General features: G+C 45.7%; 1 protein-coding gene across 3 annotated transcripts in view; it reads right to left on the reverse strand.

The window, feature by feature from the left end:
* Positions 1–25,974, reverse strand: part of cfap20dc (CFAP20 domain containing) — a 535,225-nt gene that overhangs the window by 248,626 nt on the left and 260,625 nt on the right. For 2 of the 3 annotated variants that reach the window (XM_038810523.1, XM_038810522.1), the window contains exon 9: positions 25,266–25,452. In XM_038810523.1, coding sequence (XP_038666451.1) covers positions 25,266–25,452 — 187 coding nt within the window. Of the gene's footprint in view, positions 1–14,336; positions 14,571–25,265; positions 25,453–25,974 lie in introns of those variants that run through there. The other variant, XM_038810524.1, reaches the window with a different exon arrangement.

Here is a 25,974-nt window from a genome sequence, read left to right on the forward strand (position 1 = left end):
GATCGTATCAAACAGCATGTCCTTTCAAATGTTCACAATAGTCACCATACTCAACCAGCCTATGCACGCAAAACTCAGAACACAAGCCCGAATTTTTAGTCTGTTGGACGAGTGCAATTGGTGGGATTGGAAGCGGATGTGAAATCTGCTCCCAGCATCAATTTTACACTGGGGCAATTAACTACCAGCCAGCATGCAAAGTGCTGCCGACTGGAGTGGGAGGAGGGTAGACAGGGGATTTAAATGTTATAGAAGACTGGAAGTCTACACTCAGGTGCCTCACGGTACTGCTTAAAAGTCAAATTTTTGGACACGTCACTTCTGTTGCAGTGTTGCCCCTGTCTCCAAAATATCATCAGTACCCAGAGCCCATGTCAAGTGGGCCAGAAATGCCCGGAGCCAGGCTGTCACCCTTTTGGAACGAATGCCCTAGGGTATTGCTGGAGGCGGTTGCGGCTGAGGCAACCTAACATGATGAAGGAGGCCTGGATGCATGGGGGCAGACATGGTCAGCAGCATGGCATTGTTCCCAGGCCTGGATCCAGTGTAGTAAAAGTTTCAACTACCTTATGCATTCTGCCAGAGTGAGTGCTTATTCCAAAAGGAACTTTGGTTAGCTGTCTCTGTGGGTGGCAGCACTTCTTGGTGCTCACGGATCTGAATTATAGTGCGTGATGTGGCACATAATCCCGTGACGTGATAGACCATGGCTGGCATATATGTCTGGGTGAGGTGTGACTGTATCTTTGGCAGGGGAGTCATGTAGAGGGGGCTAACGAAAGCACTTCTGCCCTTACAGAAGAGGAGTCACAATAGGCAAGAGCGAGGATGAATTTGTGGTGGTACTCAAAACCCCCTTCTCCTAACTCAGGCCGAGGAGCTGACCTGTGAACAGTTATGAACCCCACTGCTATTCAATGCGAGAGCATCCGAAATCCCAGAAGGGAATTTTGGAACACCTGGTCTTACAATTTAGTTTTGCGATTTGCAAAAAATATGAGAAAAGTAATGAAACCCGGCGAGGAAAGGTGTTGTAAATTATTCAAATAAAATGTTTATTAAACTTTAAAACGCACAAGAAAGGCAATAATAAAGAACAACATTTGCAATTAACTACAACAATGGTTACCCAGACAGTATGCTTAAATTATCCCCAATCCAAATCAATCTACTTTGCTAAACTCCAAGAATACACCTTTCCCACAACTGCATCCCATAGGTTTTGACACTATGAGATAAGTTCAGCAAATAATTACCACATAGGACCTTTAGCTTCCTTATGGAATGGTTCTTCTAGTTTATGGTAGAACTTATGGAATCTCATAAAGACTTCTGCTGCTTTATTTTTGCACACAGACTGATTCTTCTGAGAAATCTCTGCTTTGCAACTGGGCATGGCTATGATCTACGTTCCCCGACTGCTAGTCTCCACTTTGCTTTACAAAGTATCTGTTTCACCCTGCATCTGCATCTCACAAGTCCTCAGTGAAGTTAAATCCCCATCAGTTTCTTTTTTTATCCAATTCTTTACTTTTCCTTTCATTCCAACTCCTGAACAGAACATGGAATCAGGTTCACTATGGTCGCAGAGAGGACAGGGAAGAGATTGGTGAAGGGTATGGGAGATGTAGGGGAGTAGTTGTAAGATTGACATGTGATATCCACGTTATCCCCATTTACTTATCTATTCAAAAGACTGTTAAGTCTGTTATCAGCCAGATGTCCGCTCTGGGAAGCAACCAGACTGCATGCACACTGACTTTGTTATGCTGTTCCATACTGATTTTTTTCCTCCTCCCTCAGAAGGAACACATCACAACCCCATAAGAATCCAGAGGATTCTCCCTTAACCTCCCAAGGTGAGCAGCAGCCAGATGCACTTCCGGCAGCCGCCTTGGGAGACGCCTGGGGAAGCGACCAGTCAGCTGCTGGGAACTGGCCCACTCGCTGGGCTCGAACAAAGTGACATCACAGCAAAGAAGCAATTTGATTGGCTAGAGAAGGTGCTAAGCGTTTGGGAGTACCTAGTAAATGGTTAAGGTTTATCCTATTGGAAAGGCTTCAAATAGTGTAGGAACTGTACTTTTGTAAGTTGTTTACCCAGTGAATGCCTAATGTGAGTGACAGTGTGTTAATAGTCAGCTTAGGCAACGTGAGTTAAGGAGATCTATAATAAAAAAAGAACTAAAACTTTAAAATTAATCTAAAATAATTAAACTAAACATCGAAAACATATTCCTGTGTTGTTAAGAAACATCTAACTTTTAGTTGTCAGTGGTACCAGCATATAATAAGCACAGTAACTTGCAGCATACATGGAAATTACACTAAGTTAATCAAGAAAATAATTAAATTAACTACATAAGTAACAATGGCAGGGCAGGTGTCATGTTGCAGCTGTGGAATGTGGGAGCTTTTGGACACCAAGGCAATCCAGGTCAAACACACCTGTTGAAAGTGTAAGTAGCAAGAGGACTACCGGATCAGGATTATTGATATGGAAGCTGGACTGCAGATATTGCAACATAAGGGAGGGGGCGAAATACCTGGACACTTTGTTCCAGAAGATGGTCACACCATCATTTGTTTTGGTCAGCGGTCTGGGGCAGGAGGATGTGACCATAAGTAGGGCAGGTAAAGGGACCGAAGCAGACAGTAGGTGCCTCAGACTTTGCAATTGTCAAACAGGTTGAAGTGCTCACAACCTGTGCGGATGAAAGCAACGTCTGAAAGATGGTTCCATGGTACTGGAAGTTATTCAAGCAGGGGAGCAAACTGAAATGTATGGGAATAGTATGGGAAAGTATAATGAGAGGGATTGACACTGTTCTCTGCAACAAGAAGTGAGTCTAGATGGCTGTTTTTCCTGTATCGTGCCAGGGTTTGGGACATTGCTCAGGGTTGGAAAAGAACTTGCAGGGGGAAGTAGAGGATCCAGTTTTCATGGTACATGTCGGAACCAATAATATAGGTAAGGCAAGGAAAGAGGTTCTGCATAGTTAGTATGAAGAGTTAGGCACTAAATCAAGAAGCAAAGCTTCAAACATGAACCACGCACAAATTGGCATAGGGCAAATAAAATTAGGTTCAAATATTGTTGTGGGAGAAGTGGGTTCCAATTTATGGGGCACTGGCATCAGTACTAGGGAAAGGGGGGTTGTACCATTGGGGTGGTCTACACCTGAACTGTGTCGGGACCAGTGGTCTCGTTAGCTGTATAATTAGGGAAATAGAGTGGGTTTTAAACTAAAAAAAGCCGTGAGGCTTCAAGCTTGGGTAGGTGTAGCAAATCAATGGGTAGAGTCAAGGCAGAAGAAAAAAATAATAATATGGAAAAAGAGGGTGAGAGAATGGCAAGAAGGGGCAGAGAGAATAAAAAACCTAAAAATACACCAAGAGTCAATATTAGATGTTGCTAAGATAACAAAAAGACAAAATTAAAGGCTCTGTATCTGAAAGCAGTATCATTCATAGCAAAGTAAATTAATTGATAGCGCACAGTGAAGTAAATAAATATGATCTGAGTGCCACGGAAACGTGGCAAAGGATGACGAGCACTGGGTCCTGAAAATGATGGGGGTATAAGGCATTCAAGAAGAATAGGAAGCCAGGTAAAGGTGAAGAGGTAGCCATGTTAATCAAGGATGGCATTGGTGCAGTGGAGATAACCTCGATTCAGGAGATCAGGATGTAGAATCGGTTTGGGTGAAGGTGAGGAAGAGGAGAGGAAAGAAGTCAGTAGTGGGAGCGATCAACAGGTCCCCTAACTGTAATCGTAATGTAGGACAAAGTATGTAAGAAGAAATATCCGGGGCATGTGATAAAGGGACGGCAATAATCATGGGTGATTTTAATCTACATGTAAACGAGGAAAATCAGATTGACAATAGTAGACTGGAAGGAGTTCATAGTTGGGTTTCAGGATAGTTTCTTAGAGTAGCACATTCTAGAACCAACCAGACAGCAGGTTATACTACACTTGGTATTGTGACAGTATTAATTAATGATTTCAGAGTGAAGACATCCCTAGGTAGCTGCGACCACAATAGGATTGAATTTTACATCCAGTTTCAAAGGGAGAAGAGTGAGTCAGAGAGTAATATTGCAAACTTAAATAAGGTGATAGAATCTACCTTCTTAGTATATAACTAGTTTAAAGGAATAAATGACCCAAGATTTAAAATGGCTTCTTAAAATGGCTTGTTCAAGCATGCCAGTAAAAAAACTGCTGTATCCCATGAGAAACATCAAGCCAGACAGACCAAGGACACATTTTGCTAATTTAAAGTTTCTGGCCTATATTCCCAGAAACTGTTTTCATGATATCGGATTAGGCTCATGAGAAAGACGTATTTCAATCACCCCATATTAAAATTTAATGGACAGACATCTCAATCGAATTGAATTAACTGTAATAACTTTAACCCAATCATAGCCAAAAAGGGGAAAGATATTGGTGATAACCATAACCTTAAAAAGTACTGCCGGTTTTGAACAATTCATTCCGGAATCATCTGACTTAATTTCTGAAGCTACTTTTCTGCACTTTCGCTTTGAACCGCCATTTTGTTTATTTTCAACTTTTCTGTATCATGTATTCAATTAGGAGAAAATATCAAGAGCTGTAATTTGTATTGAATTCAACTCAGTACTTCTGTATTTGCTTGGACAAAACAAACTTTAAAAAACTCTGTATTTGCAAGAAAACTGACTTGATCAAGAACATCTGAAACTAACTGAATAAAAGATAATTTACTTCACGCATGAAGCTCAGTTTCAAGATCTGTCAAGTAATATATAAAGTGCGGTGACACATAAGCTATATTAACCAAAGTACAGACCTATCATAAAGGCAACTATGTGGGTTCAGATAGCTGAAGTGGAATGGGATATCAGGCTAGAGGACAGATCAATAGAGAAGCGTTGGCAGACATTTCAGAAGATATTTCTGCAAATTGCTTTCTATAATGAAGGAAAGTTCGAAGGGAAGGATCCCCCATCTGTGATTAAATAAAGAACGTAACAAGAGCATCAAACCTAAGGAAAAAGCATATGCAGGTCAAGAGTGGGGTGTGACTCAAATATCCAAAATAATAGGTAGAATTCATATATATTAAAGAAATCATACTTTAAAATTGAGAAAATGTATACATGCTGACAGATGGACAGTTTTACCCGGAAGCCTTCACATACAGAATAGGAACACTAGCCTTAACTAGAACTAGCTGCAACCTCAAGCATACCATCCACCAGGTACCATTGGGCCCCTTTCCTTTATTGGCAGTAGAGAAAAGCGTAATTGCCTTATTCACTAGCAAAGGAATTTTTGGGATGATTAAGGATGGTACAGCCTGGTACTATTGCATTATCAAGAGTGGATTTTAAGGGCCAACCAAAAGGAGAAGTTTTGATGAAGAAAACTGCACCTATAGCTGCTAAATATGATGTAACCTTGTTTTAGAACAGTATAAACAGTGAGGACACCCTTCAGAAAATCAGAGGTAATGTAGAAGAGTTTCCAATGTATTTTGGACCCTCCAATATTTTTCCAATCGTCAGGGGACTGGATATCTTAAAGCAGAAAGCTTATGCTGTCCAGTTTCTCAGAAAATTGAATCACTCAGGGGTTTAAGGTAAAACATTACTTTGAACATTTGATAGATATTCATAACTAATTTTAGTTGGAGCATTGTGTTTTAAAGTATTATTTTACTGAATTCTCTATTAGAACTATGGCTATGTTATATATTTTATAGTCATTAATGTTGCAATGCACTTATCCCCTTTAAAGTGTACTGCATGTTAAATGGTTCTTTAATAAATTTGTAAATAAGTTAGCAAAATATAAAATCTCTTGTAGTTTTTTTAAAGCGGTTTTAAGAACCCAGCTCTCATATTTCTGAAAGTGGGAAGATACAATGGACCCTCATAAGGTCTGGCCTATAGCCTGGCCAACAAATTATTTAACAGGCTACCCGGAAGAATGTTGATAGTCTTGTTCCTTGGGGGAGAAGTAACTCACTTTCTCAGACCCAAAATAAGTGTCTGTGTGAAGTGAGAGTGATTGTGGAGGGATCTAGCCACTTTGGGGCTCGTGTTTATAAATTTCACCTCAGATGCTCTTTTCAACTGCTAACAGATACCTATACTTATGTTTCTTTGTCACGAATGTGTATTTTTACCTCATAATTTTAGGAGTGTTTACTGACAGTGGTACTAAGAGTCAGATTTATGTTTCTGGAGGCGACAGACCCTTGATCAAGATCTGTGAAACTTAGGTCACCAGCTCCCTGTGCTTCACAGCGGGAGCTGGAAATTTCTTTAAAGTTCACTTTAAACCCTAGCCGCAGTTAGGTCCTGACATGATGGCTCAGCCTGAAGGAATAGGCTTAGTTTTTGCACTGGGTGATTGCTCAACACATTTTGTAAGGGCTAACAATGCTATTCCCAAATCAAGTGGTCATTTTTGAAATTGAAGATTTTGAAGCAGGGGGACAGTGAGGGACCATGACACTGTAGTTATTGATCTCCAGGAGGAAGGAATCCAGCAGATTGTTTGGGACATTCATGATGATACCCCTGATCCATGTAATTCCTTAATGATTAAGTGCACGCCAACACAATTGACTGTCTTAATAATGTTCATCAGGGTTTGGGTACTCATGGTTGAATTACTGGCCCAGGTGTCCAATACACCAATGGTGGTCATGGATTTCAAATTAAGTGACTGCCTTCTGATGAAGTACGTATAATAATCTCAGGGAAGTTTATAGACAGTTATTGTATCAATACACCTTATGCCGGACAGCCGTGGCTAAGCTGTTCACTAATTTTGCAGCTCTGGCAGCTGCTATGTCTCACTGTCAGCCTGCAGCTCAGGTTTTACCCTCAGGCAGTGTGAACATTAACTCTATCTACACCATGTGTGATCGACCTGGTGATGCAGACTGTGATAAAGCTAGCTGGATTTAACAGTCTTGACAGCTCAGAAATTTGCTGTGGCGAATGGAGCCCCAAACACTGCAGACAGCTGCTTCAGATTATGCTGTTTGTCAATCTTGTTCCCCCACAAAGCCAGTGTAATAACTGGATTTAAATCTATGCCCATGTCCTGCAGGCAACTCAGATTGGGAATGTTTGGATACAGGCGGTAAAAGACCCATTTATTTTCCCCCAGAAATTATTTGAAATGACAGCAATTGTGCTGTGATGTATGGAAAGCCATTGATTTGGAACAGAGAGACTTGCAGGTTCCACCCAATGTTCATATCCAGGCTTCACCCAAGGTAGCAGTTATTCTTTATAATGAGAATCACATAGTTCCTCTTCAGGTTCATTCTAATAATTTCTCCAATGTCGAAGCGTGATATAGTAAAAAAGGAAGAGCCATGACTATGATAGTATAATGCCTCATTAAGGCACAATCCCTTCAAGAGACACACCCCATTACTATTTTTACAGAAATCACCGATTTGCGATCGGTGTTGTGAATGGCATCTAACGAAAAAAGAGCCACTCAAATCAGACATGATAAATGAGCTTCATTCCTGAATGATCCAACACCCATTTTAAACATTTTATCCTCAGACATGGACTTTGAACACTTTCTTGTGATGGAAGATGATGAAATGGAAGCAGAAATTGAACAAATACCTTTGAGACTACTCACAGAATACCATCAGTTTATTTACTACGATGGGTCACTGATGATAGCTGAACAAGGGACACCCCAACAGACGTCGCTGGGATGGGGATAACGGTAGGCATCGTCTGAGATTCTTCTTCCTTTTATCCAGAAGAACTACAATCCATACCCCGTGTTCAGTGAACTGCACAGTACACTGAAGAGGCAATGTTACAGTATGCTTTAGAATAGGCAAACCTATTTGATCTATTTTAATTTGCACTGATAGTGACTATTGCAAATAAGGCTACAACCAGAACTTGGTGTTCTGGGAACGGACAGGAAATCAAAAAAACATAAGTTACTATGGGAAGACATTCTCCAATTGCACAGTGGGAATTCAATTGTCAGGTTAATCATGTACCCGGGCATTCTACTGGTTCAGTCCACTCGAAAGGCAACAGTCTCACAGACTGACAGGTGAAAAGTATGATCTGCATGCCAACTCCTCGGGAGGTGGCTGACACGGTTAGTGTTATGACTATGGCAGAAAAGGCAGCTAATCAGGGTGAGGAACTGATTCAGCTATTCGACCCTACTAAAGAGTATCCAAAAGGATATCCATCAAAGTGCTTTTACTCTGAGACTCTTACTGGTATTATAATGGTTAAGTTGCACAAGGGAATCTGAGACTTATCCCACCCCCATCCAAGTCATAAATGAGAATAACTTGGAAAAGAAGCACACTAGGGCATATGTCAAGCGCATTGCAATGCCTGTACAATGTTTTGCTAATTGAGACTCCTTTATATTGCTGGCCAATCATGTGGCGAATTGTGAGCCATGTAATCTACCAAAGAAAACTTCCATTAAACTGCCACCACTGGCTCTTGTGAAGCCTATTACATCAATAAAAAATCATTTTGTGGATTTTATTGAACCACTTCCCCCTTCATACATGTATAGACATTCTCATTTGTGTAGATGGTTGCACTTCTGCTGACTGGTCCCCATTAAATCAGTTTCGGAAACCACACTTGTCAATGCTATTACTGACATCATTACTGTAGCTGGTACACCCATGATCCTCCACTCCAATTACGATGGAACCTTTATTCCAGGGTCATCCAGGTCTTTTGTGAGCAAAGGCGATTGGGTTAGAGCAGTGTTTTTCAAACGTTTTTATCCTGGACCCATTTTTACCAACCGGTTTTCCTACGCTGGCCGACTCACGCTTGCCAACCTTCGTGACCCAGGCCGCTCAAACTTTGCAACCCACCATTTTCACTTACCTTTAATGTGACAGATAAGCCTGCTTGGTCCTCAAGATCACACTTGCTTTGTTATTCAATGTTAAATTTCTGATAATGACTTCAGCTGATGTTTTAAGATCTGCAAATAAAGAGGTTTGTCCTCAAACTCACCATGTTTAGTCTTCAAATGTCTTTGAAGTTTTAAGGGTTTTAAACTTTCATTTGCCTATCTTCCCTGCATATAACACACATGAGCTTTGCATCCTGATTTGCAGTGGCACAATTAATAACTCATACCTCAAGAAATCATCTTTATTATGCTTTGTTCCTGTTTCAGGGTTGTTCACTAGAGGCCCTGGAATTCACACCAGCATTGCTGGCTGCTGCAAAATGGAGAAATCTATCTCATGCCCAGCACACGTGACACCAGCATGACCTGCTCTCTGCCACCGCTCCAAGCAGGAAGACTCCAGCAATTAAAGAAAAATCAGCTCCTGGGTAATTGCGCTGACGTCAGGAGAAGGTGTTCTGCCGCGCTGGGTTCCGGGCCTGTGAACTGCTGAGATCCCTACAATGCAGAAGGAGGTCATTCGGCCCATCGAGTCACACCGACGCTTCGAAAGAACACCCTTCCTAGGCCCAATCCCACGCCCCATTCCCGTAATCCCACCCAATCTTTGGACAGCAAGGGTCAATTTAGCATGGCCAATCCACCCAACCTGCACATCTTTGGATTGTGGGAAAAAACAGAGCACCGGGAAGAAAACCCACGCAGACACGAGGAGAATGTGCAAACTCCACATAGACAGTCACCCAAGGTCAGAATTCAATCCCAGTCCCTGGCACTGTGAGGCAGCAGTGCTAACCACTGTGCCACTGTGCTGCTCTTATTAAACAATTTACCGATTTGCCAAATGGTAAGCAATCGCTTAAAATTGTCTCTATAGACAACCTGAAGAGGTGGCCTGAAGGGTACAGACACGACGGTGCATTACAATGTCAAGTCATACTCGATGGGCCAAATGGCCTCCTTCTGCACTGTATGTTCTATGTTCTCAGTGATCATCTTTATGCTGCTTTTTTTTCTGTTTTCAGCATTGTGGCAAAATGGAGGAATCTTTCTCGCGCCCAGAACAAGTGACGTCAACGTGACCTACACTCTGCCACTGCTCCAGGCAGGAAGACTCTAGCGATTTAAAAAACAAAATCTGCTCTTTTTATGCACGCTGATGTAAGGAGGCGTTCTGTCCCGCTGCACTCTGGTCCAGCACAGTGCTGATGGAGCACGTATGCATGGAATGGCCAGCATTCTGAAAGCCAGTTGTAGCTGGCATTTTAAAAAGCTGGTTGCGCCATTCGGCACTACTTCCGCAATCAGGAACGCCGCGACCCATGGCCCTGTGATCCTAACGACACCCGCCCGCGCCCATCCGGAGTTTGAAACTCTGTGGTGTAGAAGGGTTTCCAATGTCTTTTGGACTGGATGGCCGGGATTCTCCCCTACCCGGCGGGGCGGAGTGCCGTGAACCACTCTGGCGTTGGGCCGTCCCAAAGGTGCGAGTTCTCCGCACCTTGAGGGGCCAGGCCCTCCCATTGAGGGGCTAGGCCCGCGCCTTACTGGTTCCCACTCTGCCGGCTGGCATGAACAGTCTTTGGCGCCGTGCCAGCTGGGGCCGAAAGGACTTCGCCGGCTGGCGTAAGTCCGCGCATGCGCCAGTGGCTGCTGACGTCATACCGGCGCATGCGCAGGGGAGGGGGTCTCTTCCGCCTCCGCCATGGTGAAGGCCATGGCGGGGGCGGAAGAAAAAGGGTGCCCCCACGACACATGCCCGCCGGCCGATTGGTGGGCCCCCGATCATGGGCCAGGCCACAGTGGGGGCCCCCCCCCCGGGGTCAAATCGCCCTGCGCCCCCCAGGACCCCGGAGCCCGCTCGTGCCGCCAATCCCGCCGGTAAGAGAGGTGGTTTAAACCACGCCGGCGGGAAAAGGCCTGTCAGCCGCAGGACTTCGGCCCATCGCGGGCCGGAGAATCGCTGCGGGGGGCCCGCCGGCTGGCGCAGCGCAATTCCTGCCCCCGCCGAATCTCGGGGGGGGGGGGGGGGGGGGGGGGGGGGGGGGTGGAGAATTCGGGACATGGCGGGGGTGGGATTGACACCGGCCCCGGGCGATTCCGGGGGTCGGAGAATTCCACCCGATGTCTTAAAGCAGAAAGCATTTTGTGTCTTATTTCTTGGAAAATTTAATGTTAAATGGTTTTTTAATCAATTTGTAGATAAGTTCGCAAAGTAACATCTCTTATAATTTTTTCTGCAAGCAGTTTTAAGAATCCACCTCTCTTGCATTTCTGAAAGTGGGAAGATACATTTTTTTTAAAAAAAGTGATGCCCAGGCCCTTATAATATCCTGCTACTTATTGCCTCGCTAATGACCTATTTAACAGAAGATAACATCTCTTGATAGTCATCTTCCTTTTTCAGGTCCAAAATAAATGCCTGTGTGAAGTGGCTGTTTTGAACTCAAGTGAGGGTGATTGTTGAGGGATGCTTCCAATCTAGGGTTGTTCCCATTAGGGCTAGAGTTTATAACTTTCTCTTCACACAATGTGACTCACCACCATTTGCTGGAAGATATATATATCCATACGCAGGGACCTGACCTCTGCAGCCAGAAGAGAATTTTAGGTACCACAAGCTTTTGAATTAAACATAAGTACGGGGGAACAATAGTTTCCTGGTGCATTCTCCATGGCAATGTCAAAAACAACCTAAGTTGACTTGTCAACCACTTGGAACCCTTTTTTCATGCAGTATAAATGTTTGCTCCCATTGAAATTTAGGCGATTATATTATCTTATCTCAACATGGCTTCTGAGGTCTACCCATGGTGGACACTGGATGAGGTGGCATGGAGGATGTAAGGGTTAATGATGATGGGCGGATTGACATTTTGGTTGGAAGAATAAAAAAAGCAGCATATTATTTAATTATGGGGAGATTGCAGAGTTCATTGATACAGAGGGATCTGGGTGTCCCGGTACATGAATCATAAAAAGTTAGTATGCAGGTGCAGCAAGTGATTAGGAAGGCAAACGTAATGCTGTTGCTTATTGCCAGGGGAACAAAACATAAAAGGAGGGATGTTATGCTGCAGTTGTATATGGTACTGATGGAACAACATTTGTCTTCTGTACAGTTTGGTTTCCTGATTAAAGAAAGGACAGAATTGCATTATGAGCAGTTCAGAGAAGATTCACTCGACTAATTCCTGGAATGAAGAGCTCATCCTCTGAAGAAAGGTTGGACAGGCTAGGCCCGTATCTATTGGAGTTTAGAAAAATGAGAGGCGATCTTATTGAAACATGTAAGATCCTGAAAGAACTTGACATGGTGGATGCTGAAGAATGTTTCCCCTGTGGGAGAGACTAAAATTAGGAGACAGAATTTAAAAATAAGGGGTCTCCCATTCAAGACAACGATGATGAGAATTTCTTTACCCCTCAGAGGGTCTTGAATCTGGGGAATTCTCTTCCCCAGAGAGTTGTGGAGGCAGGGTCATTGAATATTTTTAAGGTTGAATGAGATAGCTTCCTTGTTGATTGACAAGATAGTAGAGGATAAAGTGAGTAGAAAGAAAATGGAGTTGAGGCACAATCAGATCAGACGTGATTTTATTGAACGGTGAAACCGAGCTGAGGGGGCCAAGTGGCTTAGTCCTGCACACAATTCATATGTTCGTGTAAAGTTGACATGGGGTCTATCAGGAAACATGGGGATAGGTGGGAGCACGGGTTGGCATGATTTGGCATAGGGGCATTGAGGTAATGAGGAGTGGGGGATGATGGGTTTTTGAGGGGTGAGGGTTGGAGGGCCTAAATTATAACTGTTGCACGTTTTACTTGAGTGTATTACGCGTTTTATTGGAGTGTATTAACACGCCTCCGTTTAAAGGCCGTGTGCTTAACACTACTACAGCTCTGTGTATGTAATTCTGCTCGGAGTCGCCAGGTGCCGTATTTAGACACCTCACAAGTATATCAAGGTCAGATTCAAAGTAATAAATCTGTACACCGATTAGTAAGTTCAAACGATTGATATTTATTATAACCAATATAATAAATACACATGCATACACTAAAGAGACTAAGTTACTTCTAAACTAAACGACTAAAATACTTATCTAAAACAGGAACAGGCAAGGTCAGGGATCAAGGCCTTCGTCCCGTTCTTGGTCTGCAACTCTCAAAGTGTTAAGGTCGTCAGGGTCTAGCAAGTCTGGCTCACGTAGCGATCGTTGTGGTGAAACTTACAGTTCGATGGCTGGTGGCTCAACGGCTGGTGATGGAACTGGAGTCGGGATGCGATGTATCAGCAAGCGATGAAGACAGCAGAGAGCCGGAGCCAAGACAACAGCAAGCCGGAGCAACAACAGGAAGCCGGAGCCAAACAACAGACCGGACCATGTGCGGGGTCTACTTTTATAGGTCCCCCCCAAAGTCCGTGCCTCTTCGGGGCGGTCTCTACCTGCTGTATATCGATTGGGTCTTCTCCCAATCGATATTTTCCAAACCCCCCAATCTGAGGGTCACTTCTCGATGGGTGGGGCGGTCTCTATGGTGCTTTGTGATGGATACTTATGGTGCCATTTCGTCTGGGCGTCCACTCAAAGTATCCATTCAAACCTAAATGTTTCTATTGTGTGGGCCTAGATCTGGATCACCTCATTACTATGCAAATCGTTGTTGCCATTTACACCTTTAGCTGAGATTCTGCACCTGGCCATAAACTGGTTTCTGTACGTGCAGAATGCTAATTAGCCTTCTGCAAACTGCTTGTCCTTGCTAAGACTGTTTTCTCCCTGCAGCCTTAGCAGTTCTCCATTTTGTAGCCCACTGTCCATCTTAGGTGGCTACATTCCCTCCTTGTGATCCTCACAATAAAATTGTGAAGGATCACCTATGCACGTTGCTTCGAGTGCTTCTGGGTGCCCTCTTTGTGTTCCCTGACCTCAGCAAGTTCCTGGGCATCTACTCTGTCTTTGACTATGGGAAGAAAAATTTTTTTTATCTGACATTTCTACTTGGCGCTATGTCAAAGGGGACATGCATTACCAAAACCGGGAACCTCTACCTATCACAACTATTATCCTTATCCTTAAACATTTTATTACAGTCTAAAAACCTTATCCATTCACACCACATTACTTATCACTTCCTGACTCGGCAGTCGAGTTCAGGACAATATAATACATGGGTATCCTTTATTAACATAGTGCTTTATTCATCAAGGGGCAAGGGGGATTGATGAAACCGAAAAATAGGGGATCGAACTCCATAAACGGTTGAGGGGCAGGAACGGGAGGCTCTCCTTCTCCATTTCCTCAACCTGAGGGTCTGTACAATTACGCAGAGGATTGCAATCACTAGCAGTGATTCAATCACGTATGACATGGAGTACCATGTCATAAATTTTGTGCACCAGGTCTGAACTTCGCTGATCAGAGCTGAGCACGGGGAAGTTGGTGTGAGGGAAACATTGACGGCGGGGGTTCTGGGGGAAACGTGGCTTGCTTCCACATATGCAAATACAACATTTAACAGTAATAGGTAGGCTTCCATCATGGTCTTCTCTTCGTTCTCTTTCTCTTCCTCCTGTATGGCCGATCCTTGCTGTGAACCCTCTTTCGTCCTTCGAAAGCTATGGGATCAAGCACAGTATCTGTCAATACACAGTTTAATATCCGTACTTGTTAGTGTATCTGTCCTCTAATTCCAATTGACCCATTAAAATGACTGGCCAAGTCACACCCTGTGACTCCCCTCATTTTATTTTTCAAAAGCGAATTTTAGGAACAGAATATACCTAACAACTTTCCTCCTGCGAGCCGTCTCGCAGGCTTTGCTAATTTACCATCCGAATGTTCCTGGATGTAAATAGCATGTGGGATGGCGGCCTAAGGGCTACCTAACAAAAAATGAAAACAAATTTGAAACAAAAGGTCGAATGGGTTGCGTATGGGGCCGCTACGGGTAAGATTTGAATGGGATCCCCGGGTAAGGCGTGCTGTGCCGTACCCGAGCTTGGCTGACCAAAGTGGGTTCTCAGACAGGGCGGGTCCTCAGTGCCTTTTGTCCACTGCCTGAGTAACCTGGAATAAACGGGCAAGAATGTGTTTATCGTGGGTTTGCAGCCTCTATTCACCGAATAGAGGGGCACCTAAAACAAGGGAGGAGCCAAGATGCTCCAACATCTGAAAACAGTGAACTGAAGTTCTCAGAGATTTCAGCAGAGAAACTTAGTGTGCGTGTAAGGCGGTCACAAGCCTTACAGCTGAAAAAATCTCCAATCAAACCATTGGGTTGGGAACCGAAGTTCTCAAAGGTATCTGCGGACAAGCTAAAGTGCGTGCGAGGTGGTCACAATCTTTTCAGCTGAAAAGAAGGTGTCCAACCTCCAACTGAACCAATAACGTTAAATACAAACAAACATAAACTTACAACAAAACATACGTGCAGGTTCCATCAGAAAGGATATCGCTTCCCTCAAGCGGTTCCTATTTTACATCATCTGGACACCTCACTTTTTCTCTGCCTCTGTGAACAGGGTCACAAAGGGGTTGCCGTATCGGGATTCAGACACCGTGTCGTCCTGCTCTCCCGGATCCCACACCCTTGTGTGGATCAGGCATGCAATTTTGTAATTATGTGACCGGGGGTCACTTTCGTCATTACGGACAAGTATGTACGAACTGTCCCTGTGCCAAAGTGTTGGGTCTAAACTTGAATGGGCATTGTCGGGGTAGTCGGGGTCGGGTGGTGGGTCTGGATATTTGATATAGGTGACTTCCATGGGGTCACTGGAGTCGGGGTCGTAGTCGCTGCAGTGTGGGCTGTAGGGTTGTGTGCTGTGGCTGTCCTCAAAGTCAGTGTCAGTATCGCTGTCTCTGCTGCGGCAGCTTGTGGGCGTTTCGGGGCGTGGTCTGTTGTGGTCAGTGGGCGGAGTCGTGGGCGAGTCCGATGAAGAACTGGTCTGTGAGGGGGATGGTGGAAACGTGTTTCTAGTGGGCGGGGCGAGGTGTTCTGCTGCGTCTAGCAGGACATGGTGTGCATGGTTAGACTGTGTTCCATATGCCTTTAGCTGGTTAATATGGAACCACGCGGTCTTTCCGTTGGGGTATTTTATCCTGTAAACTGAGGGGCTAATTTTGTCCGAAATTGAATACGGGCCGGAATATTTTGGTGCCAAAAAACTGCTGGGGTTATATACAGGATAGCATTACCTGTTGCCCAACCTGGAATTCTGTGCGGTGTACGGTCTTATTAAAGCAGGCTGTGCTTTGTCTGCGCCGTTTCCCTAGCTGAACTGCGGCTGCGATCTGTGCAGACCTCACAGTCTCAACTAGGTCTTTAACAGCTTTCTCATGGGTGAGGGCCGTCACTTCGGGGCTAGTCATGTCCAGTCCTAAAAGGAATTCTGTACCTTTCATAGGGCGTCCGGTCATGAGTGTGTGTGGGGTGAAACCTGTAGATGTGGAAACCGTATTTCGGATAAACATGAGTGAAAATGGGAGTACTGAATCCCATGTAGAATTGTTCTCTTGAACCATTTTCCTAAGGGTCGATTTTAGTGTCCGATTCATGCGCTCTACAATCCCGCTGGACTGTGGGTGATACGCAATATGAAAATTTTGTTTGATGCCGAATATGGTCAGGACGTTCTTCATGACACGTCCTGTGAAGTGAGATCCCTGGTCCGAATCAATACTTCTAGGTAAACCCCATCTCGTGAAGATGTGGTGGGTCAGGATCTTTGCAGCTGTCTTAGCTGTATTTGTTCTTGAGGGGAATGCCTCTACCCATTTGGTAAAGGTATCAATTACCACCAGCACGTATTTATAGCCATTCCTACAAGGGGCAATGGTCCTATAAAGTCGATCTGGAGGTTTGTCCAGGGGCCATTAACTGGTCGAGTATGCCGAAGCTGTGCCTTTTTGGAATACCTCTCCGGGTTATTCTGGGCGCAAATAAGGCAATTCTCAATGTAATGGGTTACATCGGTCCTGAGGTTAGGCCACCAACAGAGCTGCCTGAGGTGCCTCGTGGTCGTGTCGATTCCTTGATGTCCGTGTCCGTCATGGAACAAGGCAATCATTTGGTTTCTGTCCTGCTGCGGGACCACATAAAGCTGGTCCTTGATGATCACACCCTCATGTGTGGTCAGAGCGTGTCTAAACTTATCATACTGAGGCACAAAGTTGCCTTTAAAAATCTCCCTGAGATCCTCATCCTGTTTCTGTGCTTCTGCTAAATCCTTAATGTCAGTCTGTGAGACTTGAACTGCGCTCACAGGGGCGCTAGCTGGTGCGCTAGCTGGGGGTGTCCAAAGGTGTCCTCGCCTGGAACCTGCTTTAGCCAGTGCGTCGGCTTTTACATTCCCAGGGGGGGGATGACCTATGGTGGCTTCTAACTTTTATAATGCCGAAGGTCCTATCCTTCGCTTTGTCTAGAATGTGGCGGAGTAAAGGGGCTGATGGAAGGGGTTTCCCGTCTGCGGAGACAAAACCTCGTGTCCTCCACAGGGGTAGAAAATCTGTCAGACTGTTGCAGACGTATAGACTGTCCGAATATATGTCCGCCGGGCTGGGGAAAGAATCAGGGTGGTCCACTATATAAGCTATGGCCGCGAGCTCTGCTGCCTGCGCGCCTAAGTGACCTGGCAATTTTAAAGCTATTTCTTCGAGTGCGCGACCCTGCGCGTCCTCGACATAGATGCCGCATCCAGTGATACGCTCACCATCTAAAACCGTGGATGAACCGTCCACGTATATCCTTAGTGGGCCACACGTGTCTGTGTGTTGGGGGCTTTGTCTTGGGTTCCCTATCTTCCTGGGGGTGTCTTCGCTATGAAGGGTCCTGTGTTGTGTAGGGGTGCTACAATTTCACATTCATGGGGCTGTCCTGGATATTGGAGGTTGTCAGCTAAAAAGGTGTGTGTCAGGGTCCGTTTAACCGTAATATCGCGTCCTTGTAAAAGTAGAGTCCACCTAGCTGCCCTAATCTGGCTAACTGAACCGTCCTTCAGTCGACCGTCTAGGAGTAACTGTGTGGGGGTGTGCTCGGTCAAAATGGTGATGGGGTTGAGTCCGGTGATGTAGGAGAAGTATTGCACTGCCCAGAAAACTGCAAGGAGGTGCCTCTCGCAGGCTGAAAATCCTTGTTCTACTGGGTCTAAAAGTCGGGAGGCATAAGCCACTGGTCTTAGCTGCTCGTGCCGTTCCTAAAGTAACACGGCCGAGAGGGTCAGATCTGTGCTCGCTACCTCTATTGCATAGGGGGAAAGGTGGTCTGGGACTTGCAGCGCGGGTGCTGCGCTAAGGGCTTTCTTTAACTCCTCCACAGCCTCTGTATGCTGCGGAAGCCATTCCCAGGGGGCTCCTTTCTTAAGGAGGTCTGAGAGTGGGGCTGCCTTTGTCGCGAATCCGTCGATGTGGTTCCGACAATAACCAACCAGTCCTAAGAACGACCGGAGGGCTGAAACATTCTGGGGAAGGGGCAATTTGACAATCGAATCAATTCTTTTGAATTCGATCTCGCGTTTGCCGTGTGTGATGACTGTACCCAAATACATCACTTTATTTTCCAAAATCTGGGCCTTTCGTGGGTTAACTTTACATCCAATCTCGGTTAAAAGTTCCAGGAGCTCGGCCAGAAGCGTAATGTGCTCTGCCTTTGTGTCTGTCTGCAGTAGTAGGTCGTCCACATACTGTACCAGACATTCGGGGCGGGAAAATTTTTCTAAACCATTCGCCAACTGTCGGTGGAAAACGGAGGGGGAATTGTGGAATCCTTGTGGAAGGCATGTCCACGTATACTGTTGTGCTTTGAAAGTGAAGGCAAATTTGTACTGGCACGCCTTTGCCAATGGGATTGACCAGAAGCCATTGCTAATGTCCAATACCGTGAAGAATTTGGAGTTGAGTCCCTGTTTGAGCATGGTCTCGGGACTTGTTGCTACCGTGGGGGCTACTGCTGGGGTTACTTTGTTGAGCTCCCGATAATCAATGGTCAGACGCCATGATCCGTCGGGCTTTCTCACTGGCCAAATAGGGGCATTATTGGTGGAGGCTACTGTTCTAAGTACCCCTTGCTCCAATAAGCTACCTATTACCTTCTCTATTTCTCCCTCTGCTTCTAGGGGAAATCTGTATTGTTTCTGTGGTCGGGGGTCAGGTCCGGTAACGTGAATTTGTCCAGTCATTCTGCCGCAGTCGTGCAGGTGACTGGCAAATGCTGTCCTGTGTTTGTTTAATACTGCCTTTACTTGTCTGTCCGTGTTTAGTGTAGTCAGGTCAAATGAATAGTCGCCTACTGCGCTAATCCGATTAGCGTACTCTCCTACTGTGAGAGTAGCGGGTGCTCTGTCTGATCTTGCCATTCGCCAGACACACTGGTTAACTGGGTCGAACGACAGGCTATGGGCATTCATAAAATCTATCCCCAGTATGTGTTCTGCTGTCCGGGGAAGATTTACTAGAACAACTGGGTGTCTGGTGGAAATGTTCCCTAGCTGGATTGCTACGGGTGCTGTAATGTGTCCCTGCTGCGAGTGTCCTGTGAAACCGCTAAGTGTGATGATGGAGGTGGTCGGCCACGTGTCTGCCTGTGCCGTGGTGGTGGAATTAATCGTGGTGCGGGACCCTCCTGTGTCCCAAAGTAACTCTATGAGCTTCCCTCTAACCTTAGCTGTGACTACCGGTCTTCCGGATTGATCCCAAAGAGTGTCACAGACCCAAGTGGGGGAGCCCGAACACCGTCAGTCCGTCCCGTCCACATTGGTCTATCCTGACTGTATCCCTATGCTATGGATCGGTTTTGCTTTGTTTCTATTCAGAGTGCCTGTCTGCTGGCCTCTCTGTGATCTTTGGGGTGCATTGCATTCCTTAGCCCAATGTCCTAACTGGCCACAGTTGTCGCATTCCTGCGACTTCTGTGGAGGGCTGTTCTTTCCTTCATTTACCCATGCGGGGTTTTGGTGCGCTCTCACGGACTGAATGTCCGCTGCAGCCTGAGCTTCCTCTGGGGACTTTACTTTGCCTCTGCCCTGAACTGATTGCTCCCAAGCGCGGGACAATCTTTTCAGGACCCATTTCTCATTGTGGGCCTCTTCTGAGGGGTCATAACTGTTGCAAGCACTCTGTCCTGCATCTGTGGCATGGGAAATTATGGTGCGCGTCCATTTAACCATGTTTTCACGGTTCAAATGGGCTCTATTTAAATCGCCGAAAACTGCGTTAAAATGGATCCACAGCCTTCCTGCAAATGCTGTGGGGTGCTCGGTTTTCTTTTGTCGGCACTTGTTAAGTCCTTCGACTGGGTCACCTCGGTTATACCCTATGGAATCTAAAATGGAGGTGTGCATTTCCTTTAGGGTGCCTCCGCCAACGTTCTGTGGGTCGGGGAGGGCTGCTACTACCGATTGGTCTAAGCTCAGAACCGTGAGCTTAACCTGCTCTCTCTCGTCCAGGCCGTACATGGTTGCCTGCTGTTTCACTTTCGCGAAAAACTGGTGGGGGTCTGCGGTGGGGAGAAACGGAGTGATCTTCTCACACGCGTCCCTGAGTTGGGTTACAGTTAAGGGGGTGGTGTAGGTAATATCGGGTGCGCCTTCTGTGGTCGCTTTCCTTTGCGTGGTGACTGGATTCATTGGTGCGGTAACTATCTGATCTGTGGGGGGTTGGGGTGCTTGTCTTTTCTGCTGCGCTGCTGGCGCACATGTTCCCTGAACATAACGCTGCGCGGTCTCACTTAATTCTTGCCAGTCTGGGGCATTCTCCTCATCTAACTGCATTCCCAAGGTACTTTGAAACCCATTCTGCACTGAAAGCAGAGATTGCAGTTCTGAAATCTGCTTTCTACACTTCGCATGATCCATTGTACTCTGTCTTTGTTCTGTGGTGGCAGCATGGAGTGCTCTTAAAGCTGCCTTTAGGTCAGAGCATTGCCTCTGCAAAGCCTCTACCTGCTTCTCTGATTCTTCTCTTATCAGGACGGCACGTTGCACGTCCTGATAGGGCTTTTCGTACTGGGTCTGGGAACTGCTGAGATGGGCTAGACAAGACTGATGTGCCCTCTTGGCATCATCCACCTCTCTACCTTTCTCTGCCAGCTTCCCTCTAAGTTCCATATTCTCTTTCTCGATGTCCCTGACATCCACTTTGCTCATCCGATTTCTCTCTTCTAATTCTGCCCGGAGCGTCTGAACGACCTCCTCAGTGCCTCGCAATTGTGCCAAACAGGACACGATTGCCATCGGCTTGCGTGCTTTACTAAGGTTTTTCTTATGAATTTGAGAGAGGTTCTCCCACCAAGTATGTCCTATACTTCCGGGACCTGTCTCCTCATTCATACAGAACTCTTTCCAAAGGGGCCATCCCTTTCCTTACAGATACTTGCGGAGTTCCAGCTCCCACACGGGACACTGACCTACTCGGCTACTGCTGGTCGCTGCGACCACAAACCGTTCTGGACTCATGAGGCGTTCCATTGCCTGCATGGCCATTTTCTCTGACTCACTTTAATTTGGAACAGGGGGTGTTGAGGTTATGTTTCGCGAAACGGGTAAGGCTTACGCTATGTTCCGTTCACAAAACTCCCGAAAGTTTGTCGCAACAAAAATGCTTTCAGGTTTTCCTTACAACCCTGTTAGTACGCATGCACAAAACACACTTCCGAATTACGTTTATTCGTTTGAACACCTTGATTACTTGTGATTTCTTTTCTTTACTCAGATTTCTAATTCAAATTTCAGGGTCCTCGACGGAGTGGGGGTGCCACTTGTAACCACGTCCCACCAGAGTCGCCACTAAATGTTGCACGTTTTACTTGAGTGTATTACGCATTTTATTGGAGTGTATTAACACGCCTCCGTTTAAAGGCCGTGTGCTTAACACTACTACAGCTCTGTGTATGTAATTCTGCTCGGAGTCGCCAGGTGCCGTATTTAGACACCTCACAAGTATATCAAGGTCAGGTTCAAAGTAATAAATCTGTACACCGATTAGTAAGTTCAAACGATTGATATTTATTATAACCAATATAATAAATACACATGCATACACTAAAGAGACTAAGTTACTTCTAAACTAAACGACTAAAATACTTATCTAAAACAGGAACAGGCAAGGTCAGGGATCGAGGCCTTCGTCCCGTTCTTGGTCTGCAACTCTCAAAGTGTTAAGGTCGTCAGGGTCTAGCAAGTCTGGCTCACGTAGCGATCGTTGTGGTGAAACTTACAGTTCGATGGCTGGTGGCTCAACGGCTGGTGATGGAACTGGAGTCGGGATGCGATGTATCAGCAAGCGATGAAGACAGCAGAGAGCCGGAGCCAAGACAACAGCAAGCCGGAGCAACAACAGGAAGCCGGAGCCAAACAACAGACCGGACCATGTACGGGGTCTACTTTTATAGGTCCCCCCCAAAGTCCGTGCCTCTTCGGGGCGGTCTCTACCTGCTGTATATCGATTGGGTCTTCTCCCAATCGATATTTTCCAAACCCCCCAATCTGAGGGTCGCTTCACGATGGGTGGGGCGGTCTCTATGGTGCTTTGTGATGGATAATTATGGTGCCATTTCGTCTGGGCGTCCACTCAAAGTATCCATTCAAACCTAAATGTTTCTATTGTGTGGGCCTAGATCTGGATCAACTCATTACTATGCAAATCGTTGTTGCCATTTACACCTTTAGCTGAGATTCTGCACCTGGCCATAAACTGGTTTCTGTACGTGCAGAATGCTAATTAGCCTTCTGAAAACTGCTTGTCCTTGCTAAGACTGTTTTCTCCCTGCAGCCTTAGCAGTTCTCCATTTTGTAGCCCAGTGTCCATCTTAGGTGGCTACATAACAAAACATCTGGGACAAAATTCCAAAGAACCAATGCGGTCCTTCTAAACAGTTAATCTCTGCACTTAGCAGCCCCTGTGGCGCCTCCGATCTGCATCCAGAAGACAGTGAGTCCAATTTTATCCTGAAGCTGCTCTCTCCTCCTGGTATGAAGATCACACCATTTGGGTGAGTTTTACCTGAAGCGGATATGACGAGGTGGGAAATTTTCCAACTTATGCTCTCCATTTAGGGAGCAAAAATCCAGGCCTTTGTCTCCAAATTTAAAGGAGGATATACATGCATTGGAGGCAGTATAGTGAAGATTCACTAGATTGGTTCCTGGGATGAGAGAGTTATCCTATGAAGACTGGTGGAGTATATTGGCCATTTACGCTTTGGAGTTTGAAAGAATGAAATGTGATCTCATTGAAACAGACAAAACTATGAAGGGGCTTGCCAGCGTAGATACTGTGAGGTTGTTTCTCCTCACTGGGAGTCCAGGACACAGTCCCAGGATCAGGAAACCAATCATTTAGAACTGAAATGAAGAGAAATTGTTTTGCTCAAAGGGTTGTGAATCATCAAAATTTTCTACCCCGGATGGTTTTCAATGCTCCATCCTTGATTATATTTAAGACTGAGGTAGACAGATTTCTGGGACGAAATTCTCCGACCCCCAGCAGGGTCGGAGAATCGCCTGGGGCCTCCGAAAATCCCGCCCCCGCCGTGGCAGAGATTCTCCGCCACCCGGGAATTGGCGGGGGCGGGAATCACGCCACTCCGATCGGCGAGGCCCCTGCGGCGATGCTCCGGCCCGGATGGGCCGAAGTCCCGCCGCTGGGAGGCCTCTCACGCCGCCGAGGTTTGAACCACCTCTGGTGGCGGCGGGATCGGCGCCGCGACCGGGCCCGGGGGGGGCGCGGGGCGATCGGACCCCGGGGGGTGCCCCCACGGTGGCTAGACCCGCGATCGGGGCCCTCCGCTCAGACTCCGGGCCAGTGCCCTGGGTGCACTCTTTCTCGTCCAACGCTGCCACGGCCTCCGCCATGGCGGAAGCGGAAGAGAAACCCATATCGCGCATGCGCCGGCGGTGACGTCAGCGGCAGCTGGCCGCTGACGTCACCGCCGGCGCATGCGCCGACCGGCGAAAGCCTTTCGGCCAGCCCCGCTGCCGGGCGGCGGGCCTGAAAGGCCGCTGGCGCCGGTTTTTTTGCGCCAGTCTTCTGGTGCCAACCGCTCCGGCGCGGGGCTAGCCCCCAAAGGTGCGGAGAATTCCCCACCTTTGGGGAGGCCCGACCCCGGAGTGGTTGGCGCCACTCCCCTATGCCGGGACTCCCCGTCACGCCTGGTAGGGGGGGTCCCGCCCTGGTCTCTCAGGGAATCAAAGGATAACTGTAGGAAAGTGACGTTGAAGCTAAAGATCAGCAATTATTTTATTGAATAGGGAAGCAGGCTTGGTGGACCATATGGTATACTTCTATTCCTATTTCTTATGTTCCTATTTGAAACAATTTTACAGATTTTCAAGTCAATTTTTCTTCATGACTACGATGCAGCAACCTCAGCTAAGAATAGGGGCAACAATAAATGAAATAGAATAAAACACCCCAAGACAATTCGCAGAAGTATTATGAAATGAAATTGGTGACTGTGCCGTAAAAGAAGATATTAGGTCAGAGGGCCAAAAGCTTGGTTAGAGATGCAGGTTTTAAGAAATGCCTTAAAAGAGGAAAGAAATGTTTAGTGAGGGAAATCTAGGTCTTAGGGACTAGACAGCTGAAGGCACAAAGGTAGAGTCATTAAAACCAGGGAAATGCAAGAGGCTGCCATTGAAGGAATTAGATGAAGAGTTTGCAAGATTATTTTCAGAATACGACACAAGTCACAGAATTCAAACAAGTTGAAGTTGTGCGAGGAGGAAGGCAGTGTGGTCTTTGGGAATCGAAGGTAATGGCAAAAAGCAATAAGCTTAATTTAAGAATTATGTCAGAGATGTGACAAAATCTTTGAAAAGATTTGGAAGATGAATAATGTTTCTGTTGTCCAAATTAATATTCAATTTAACTACGTGACAGTCGAGATAAGTGCTATAAACGTGGAAATTTTTGTGAGGGCCACAAAGAATCCAGCACGGGTTTGTAGAGTCAAACAGAAAGTAATTTTATTTACAACAATATGTACACAGTACCAGCAGTTCACTACTGGGTCCCTCTCTGGCTGGTGCTACATTGGCCAGCTCTATTTACAGCTGCACTGCTAATGATTGCACCCCCACCTTGGGGAGATCGCATTCCTCAAGAAAGGTAACCAATTGTTCCCAGTCAATAGGATCCGGGCAGGTTATAACAGACAGAAATCATATAGGATAATGGTAAAGTGGAAATGAAAAGCACCTGCATTAAAACATTGTCAGACAAAAACTCATACAATGGACATTGGTCGTGTAGCTACCTGGGACACTCAGCCAGGTTCAATGGTGTGATAATTAATTTTTAAAATTCCGATTTCTTACCCAAAGTAACAGCCTCTGATGTTTGCTTTGTAACGCACATACTTTCTTGACTTATTTGGTTACTTGGTTCTGGTCGACTTGAAGCTTGTCTTGTTGACCTGCCAGCCAATCGTTCTGAGGTGTCTTCTTTATTACAACGAGGTTGGTAGGAGGATCTAGTTGTTTTGTTATCCAACAAACCTGATAACTAAAAGCATTAAAATAAATAAATATAAATTCTAAATTCATTTTGTATCAATTAAAAGATGCTATTCGTCAAAGATTCGAAAATCTGGAACGCGGGGTAAAGTCTCAGCATAAGGGGTTGATCATGTAGGACTGTGATGAAGTGAAATTTCTTATCTCAGAGCATTGTGAATCTTTGTAATTGTCTATCCTGTAGGGTTGTGAAGACTCCATCATTGAATATATTGAAGACTAAAATAAAAAGATTTGTGTCCTCTCGGAATCAAGGGATATAGAAAAATGCAGGAAGGCAGTGTTGAGGCAGAAGATCAGCCGTGATCGTATCAAATGTTTGTGGAAGCTCAAGGGACCATAAAGTCATCTTCTGCTTCTATTTCTCTAGTCTGCAAATATTGTTAATTCAACAGTTTTAACTCAATCTGGTGAATCTGGTATTGTTTGTGGATTAAAATATTCAAAAGTAAATCGGTTCACACATAACCTATGTTACGACAACGAGGGCTAATGCGCTGTCAATTCATAG

Source organism: Scyliorhinus canicula, chromosome 11 (assembly GCF_902713615.1).
Source record: "Scyliorhinus canicula chromosome 11, sScyCan1.1, whole genome shotgun sequence".
In the NCBI taxonomy this organism is placed as follows: Eukaryota; Metazoa; Chordata; class Chondrichthyes; order Carcharhiniformes; family Scyliorhinidae; genus Scyliorhinus; species Scyliorhinus canicula.